General features: G+C 53.6%; 1 protein-coding gene across 5 annotated transcripts in view; it reads right to left on the bottom strand.

Moving 5' to 3' along the window:
- Positions 1-2,791: 2,791 nt before the first annotated feature.
- The window catches only part of LOC123061011 (probable serine/threonine-protein kinase PBL7), a 16,249-nt gene continuing 12,084 nt past the window's right edge, over positions 2,792-6,956 (bottom strand). For all 5 annotated transcript variants that reach the window (XM_044483901.1, XM_044483900.1, XM_044483902.1 and 2 more), the window contains exon 5: positions 2,792-3,650. In XM_044483901.1, coding sequence (XP_044339836.1) covers positions 3,141-3,650 — 510 coding nt within the window. In that variant the 3' untranslated portion in view covers positions 2,792-3,140. The remainder of the gene's footprint in view (positions 3,651-6,956) is intronic.

Raw genomic sequence — 6,956 nt, 5'->3', positions numbered from 1 at the left:
TAGATGGACTTTTCCAAAAGCTCATAAAATATTTCAGGGGTATTTGAAATTATATTCTAATTATATGAATATAATTCAAATTCAAATAGCTAATGATTTAAATTCAAAGTCCCAAAAATAAATCCTTAAAAATGTTCAATATTTTGGTTGGGACCAGAACCCTTACCAAAAATTATCAAACATTTAAGAAGAGCCTTTTGGAGCAATGAATGAGATTTCTAGGGTTTTTGCCCCTCTTTTATTTAGGGTTTTGAGGCTTCCAATATTCCTCAATTCAAGTTTCAAAAATATAGACATGATGCACACATGAAGCTAGGCTAGAGCAATGCCAGAAGCTAGGGATGTGACATAAGGTTTGTAGGGGCTAAAAAATATTGTTAGTGGATGCTGACGTGGCACACTTGGTGAGATGGATGGTTTGCATGTTGAAAGAATTAGAAGTAGTAGGGATCAACTATTTATGTATTATAGATAAGACGAAGAAAAAGATGATGGTTATGTTACCATGATGTAACACTTTTCAACAAAAATAAATCTACAAACTAATAAATGAAGTCATATATGATACTACCTACATATTACTTTGCACTACTAGTGTAATACAAACCTTTCTGATAAACATGTAAGTGATTGTTTTTGTTCGTCCGCGCGTAGGGCGAAGGGCTCGCTAGGCGGAGATGGCACCTGCATGGACCCTCCACTCGCTGACCCAGCCCAGGCGCCATGGCCAGGCCTAGCGTTGTGCTGGTCGGCAGGGCGGAGGGTCGGAGACGATGTCGCCGTACTCAAATTTTAGTGTAGCGACTACGCCTCGTGTGTTCGCATAAACGATGATGTACGTATGTGTACATCATCCATCTAATCTAAATCACGAAAAGAAACGAGGGTAGACGGAGTCATTCCAGGACGAGAGATGATGGTCCAGAATAATAAAGATGGTCCTGGAAAAATACCTTTACTTACCAAATACTCCCAATTGGTGTGGTGGTGGTGGTTCGTCTACTAGACGGTTGAACGGGTTCCAATTGACTAAAGAAACGAACCCGCAGTTGACCGACATAGCCACCCCACTGTACGTAGTTTTCCTTTTCTTTCAGAAATGTCTACTGTACACACGTCACATATTTTTGTTACGACATGCATGCCTCCTTTTATACCCCTCCTCTTGGATTAGTTCCTCTCAGTGGAGAAAAGAAGCCACCGCCCAGTTGCACCAGACACGCGCGGCCATGGGGAAGAAGGTATGCCTGCTCTCGCTGGACGAGGACATCGTCATGGTGCTCATCGTCGTCGCCGTCGTCGTGGTGGGGCTAATACTCGCCGCCCTGCAGCCACCGCCCCGCCGCCGCGCCGTCGCCTGCTTCTACGGCTGACTCCCATCGTCAAAGATCGACCCTTTTCTTAATTTTCTTTGGTAGTATAAAGTTTGCAGTTGCAGATAAGGTGAGCTACGTCGTGATTTGAAGTCTTGTCATGTTTTCCTGATCTGGAAGCTACACTCTGCTCGGTTTAATCCTTCTGGCCGTGCTTTTCAGTACTGTAGTGCAGTTGTGTGATTTCTTTCTTTTTAGACGAAACGTATCCCCTCTGTAAAGAAGTATAAGAGCGTTTAGATCACTACCTGTAACCACCATGGACTGTCACCGGTTGTGTTAACGAGAGATTTGGACTTGGTAGTGGTTTTGACGATGTCTGTCGTATTACTATCCTGTTTTGGGATTTGAAATGTGTAATGCAGTATATGTTTGATCACTTTCTCGCATAAAAATACAACTTCCTCTCGTATAAATTCCTGTGACTGTGAATGCAGTATACATGGTAACTGGGAGTCTGGGACCCTCACAAAATGAAACTGTCTCGCATATAAATTCTTGCCCTGTGAAATATTGCATCACACAACAAAGCTCTGCCACTCAAAAACCTTCACAAGTTGTACTACCACTTTGATCTGCCATGGGTCAAGTTCATATTGGAGCACCCATTACAATACTGGCTGGCCCCATTCAATTCAATTTAATCTGGCCTTTTCCAGCAGCAATTCCCTGAGCTATGTACCACCCTGGCCAAGTTCTTCAGGCAGGGGATTTTGCAGAATTTTTCCAGCCCAAGCTTATGTCCAATGTGCTGATTGAGGGTACCGGGCTCATCTTCCTTGTCACTGGGTATGGAAGAGTGCTTGCCAGCTCAACCAAAAAAATTTCTCCTGGCTGCTGCTCCAGGAAAGCTTGGACACCAGAAATCTTCTTCAAAGGAAGTCTTTTCACCTGCCTGCATAAACATGTGTTCTCTGTAATGTTCAAGTGGAGGAAGCACAGCTGCACCTATTCTGGGATTGTGAATTTTCTCAAGACTGCTGGCGGATTATTGCCCACAGTAAGCTCAGAGGAATTTCTTTCATTCATGAAATAGAACTATTGAGATCATCATTTTTGCGCTATTGGACATTGGTTTTTAATCATGAGAATCCAAGTGTTGCTACTTGCCAGAGAAACCTCAAAGAGGATCACACTCTAGTTACACACAGAGTGAAGCCAAAGCTTTTACTTCCTTTCAAATCCTGGACACATCACTTCCTGAAATCTTCCTCTTTTCACTTTGTAGTTTGTACATAACATTGTAGATATTCTTTTTTTTTACAGTAGGACCCTTTCCTAATGTTTTCCTATCACAAAAAAAGCAACATATAAACTCTTCCTTGGGTTTACATAACTGAGGCTTAAAAGTTGGATGTTGGTATCGTTAAGGCACTGGCAGAAAGAGAAAAGGAATAGGACCTGGACCGAAATGTATATGCTGAAAGACGTTGCCATTTCATCTACATGGACACAAAACTCTGGCTGCATCCAGAGCCAACAATGTACTGAGAAAAGGGTTGTACACACTGATCCATCAATTAAGGGGGTTATTACATTTATTTACAAAGCCCCTGAAACAATACCTACATGTGAAATTCAGACCGTGTAATGTATGCAGCGAAACGATGGTGGACGTGACAGTGACAGGCTCCACCGGTGAAACCTTGCGAGCGCTCACTCTGGTGGTGCAGTACTACACACCTCGCTGCGCATTATTCCTCCTCTCCTAACAACGCTCTCTTCAAAATCGCCAGCATGCCAAAACATCAAGCAGAGCTCAGCTCACTATCCGAGGATTTCATCGGTTACACGCACTTTGCTTGCCTTCTCATGGCGTCTCCAAGCCTCGGCCCAGACATTCGCATCTGCAAGTGCGCGGTCTCTGTCGACACCGTTTGGAACAACCCTGCCCCGTCCTCCACGGTTGGAGCCACTCCTGCAATGTTCTTTTCCTTCTGGGACGAAGTCATTCATACGGTCATGCATCGACGTTTGAGCTCCATGTTGACTAGCCAAAGCATCATCTTGGTTAACCTGATCGTCTGACACTTTTGATGCTGAAGGGCCATCAAGGTAACGGCGAACAGCAGCGTCATTCCCATCGTATGTTTGTGATGACAAATAGGAGAGAGCAGCAGCAACTTCCCTAATCAGAGGGCGATTCCTTGACTTCTCCTGCAAACACATCGCTGCAATAGCCAAGGCCTGGTACAAACCCCTCTTTGGAAAGCGGCCACGCAACAAAGGATCAGCCATCTTTGGAAATTTCCTTTGGTCTTTGAACAATGGACGAGCCTGCAAATGGATTGGTAGAACATTCAATCAACATCAGCATACTTATGCTCAATATATCAAAGGAAATATATGAACACACTCGATTTATGACTGCATATATATTTCGAATGAAACTATTTCTTTAGATGTTCAGGGACCTAGATAAATAAATTAAATGATGTGTCATGTTTGAAAATGACGAAAATCCTGGAGATGTAAGATGATTAGTTCCTGGGCATATACAACTAGGGAAGTGTGCCTAGCTCATTTGGTTACGGATGCGAATTTAGGCTCCTATTTATGCTGTAGGGGTCACCTCTAATGTTCTCCATCGAAAAAGATGTATACGGTCGGCAATCATCCACCACTTGTCCCAAAGCCAAAGCCAGAGGAAAGTATGAAAGTAGAAGGCCGCTGTAGGTAGCCACCCCTCCCTTCCTGCGCCGTTGGCCGCGGCGGTCACCGCCCCCGCGCCCAGCATGGGCGCGCCGCCCCATCACCCTGCTTCCGCCTCGGATCCGCATGGCCGCCCCGCTCCTGGCTCTGACCCGCGGGTCTCCTCGGCGCCCCCCGCTCCATCCCCGGCAGAGAGCCCGGGCCGTGGCGCGTCTTCAAGGCCGGATCCGGCGGCCCCGCCGCGCCTGCTGCTGCGTGGGGGCTGCTCTAAGGCGCCTACCTCGGAAGACCCGACGGATCTCAGCCCCCCCCCCCCAGCCCGACGCCTTCAATCCATCATCGTCGTCCCATCCCCAGCGGTCGATCATTCCCCTACCGGAATGGACGGTGACTGGACCGAGGTCTCCTCGCGCAAAAGCCGTAAGGCAGCCCTGGATCCGCCGATTCCTTCAAAGAAGAGCGCGGCTCCGCGCTCGGACCGGCGGCCGAACTTCAATGCGGTGGGTGGCCGGGGAGCTTTCTTAAGCCGCTTCCGCGGCCGCTGCTTTCGCTGCCTCAGCAAGCACCACCATAGAAAGGACTGCCGCGACCCTCTCCGCTGCGTGATCTGCGAGCTCTGCGGCCACTTTGCCAGGGAGTGCCCCCAAAATCCACGAAACAGCCATGGCGGCCCTGTCTCCAGTAGGATAGGTCCGCTCCCCCCTCGCTCCTCGGTCGACACTCGCCTCCGTTTCCCCACCCCGCCCCCGCCACCGCCGGCCCCTCCATCCCCAACGGCTGCTGACATGGCTGAGCTCAGCTTGGTCGACCCGGCCAGGCGCCCCCGCGCAAGCCACAAGGTCGGCGAGTCCACCCCGGCCATCAAGCAGAGAGTCTTCTTCCTTCGACGCCACGCCGTCACGCTGCGCGCGGCCGACGGAATCTGCACCACCTCGCCCATGGCGGTGGGCCGCGCTTTTGAGGCGCAACTGTGCGTCCCAGCGCACCACCTGCGGGTGACAGCGCACAACCCGGAGGATTTCTTCGTCACCTTCACCCAGCCAGCCCACCACGACAACGCGGTGCGCCGCGGCACCCTGCGCATCGACGGCGTCAACTTCAACATCGCGCCCTGGGGTGAAAACGACCACGCTGGCCACGGCATCTTCAACCTCCACGTCCGCTGCGTCATCGAGCACCTGCCTCAACAGTGCTGGACCCTGGAGGGTGTCCACGAGGTGTTCGGCGACAAGGTGCACATCGACCGGCTAGACAGCCGCACGCTGGAGCGCGACCACACCAAAACCTTCGCTTGCTGGGTGTGGGTCTGGGACATGGCGTTCATCCCCACCCGGCACACCTACTGGAAGCTCCCTCAGGGCGCCGGCCGTGTCGAAGAGATGGAGGGCCACTCGCCGCCCGATCGGCGTGTCGCCCTGCCGCCCGGTGCCGAGCGCTACGACCTCCTCATCCATGTCGACAGGGTGGAAGACTGGTCCCCCCGCTCTCCGCGCTCATCCCACTCAGCTCAGAGCGGCCTGCCCTCCTCCGACTCCGTCCACGACGACAGCTTGCCGCGCACCTACTCGGGCACTTGGGTCATGCATGTGGAGGACAGCCAGATGGAGGAGCGCCACCGCCGTCTGCAGCGCGCGCCGATGGTGGACACGGGCTGTCGCGGCCTGCCTCGTGGCGGCCCCCGCCGCGACGATGAGGGGACGAGGGGCGGCGGCGGCGGTGGCCGGCGCTCCTGGAAGGATACGCTGCTTGGGCGCGGGCGCGGCTCCAACGCCTCGTCAGGAGTGGACGGGGCCACCAGCAGGGTGCGCCAGCGCAGCCGCTCCCCTCCCCCCCGCCGCTCTGGAAGCTCAAGAAACCACGGCCAGCATGGTGGCCGCGACCGATCGTCCGGCAAGGCGTACCCAAGCAAGAAGAAGAGCGGCAGCCAGCGGCTGGCAAGTCAGCTGCACGTGCCCACACCTACCCCTCCCGCACGTGCGCCGGCCCCCGACGGCGTCGACGGGTTTTTCGCCACGACTGACAAGGCCATCCCCGCCCCCCTGCTCTCCGGAGACGTCGTCGCGGCCCAGCTCGACGAGATGATCGCGGCGTCGACGGCCGTGCCCCTTGACTTCAACGAGGGTGCAAGCAAGAGGAGGGGCATGGAGGCGGTGGAGATGCCGGACGCATTCAGCCCCACGCTCTCTGGAGCGTGCCACAACCCGGCTCTCCTCAGCTGCCAGGCACCGACGGCCGTGGCCACGGTTGCCGTCCAGCTGGGAGAGGTGACGCAGCAAGTTCAACACCTGGAGATTGCAGAATCCTCTGCCGCCCCACGACGCCTCTTCTGCGACAAGCCAGCCCCCCTGCTCGGCCTGCCACCGTCCAAGCGAAGCTCTGCTCCACCCAAGGTCTGTGCTACGTCAGTTCCCCCGCCGCGTCAGAGCGCGCGTCAGGCGGCCCAGAACTGCAAGGTGCCGGTGGCGCAGCGCGGCTCGCTCCGTCTGGTCCAGGGGCTGGGCCTCCTTGGCCCGAAGGAGAAGATGACGAAGAAGGCTGCGGAGGCGCTCGTGCGTAGGTTCGATGAGCCCCTGTCCGACGAAGATATCGCCGTCATCGCCAAGCTCACCAGGCTGGGCAAGGACGCTCTACGCATCGCTGCTGGTCTCAACGGGTCGGAAGGAGTCGCCGAGGAGGCCATGGTTTAGTCATGTTAGGAACCAACCTGTGTTGTAGCTGTAGTTCTAGTTTCCGGCGACGGCCAGCACTCGGCTGGTCGGAGTTAAGTTTGCTTCAATCCTGTATCAGTACATGGCTGAGGCCGGTCCGGCGCCGTCGTGATTTGGGGCCTATTGGTGGTTGACGGCGTCCCCCGGAGAGCTGGATGGTGTACCTGTTCGTCTTTAGTCGTTGTAGTCGCCGGAGAAACCATCAGTGTCCAGATGAATGACG

The sequence above is a fragment of the Triticum aestivum genome, chromosome 3A (assembly GCF_018294505.1).
Source record: "Triticum aestivum cultivar Chinese Spring chromosome 3A, IWGSC CS RefSeq v2.1, whole genome shotgun sequence".
NCBI lineage: Eukaryota > Viridiplantae > Streptophyta > Magnoliopsida > Poales > Poaceae > Triticum > Triticum aestivum.
This window is presented reverse-complemented; position numbering and strand designations above follow the sequence as displayed.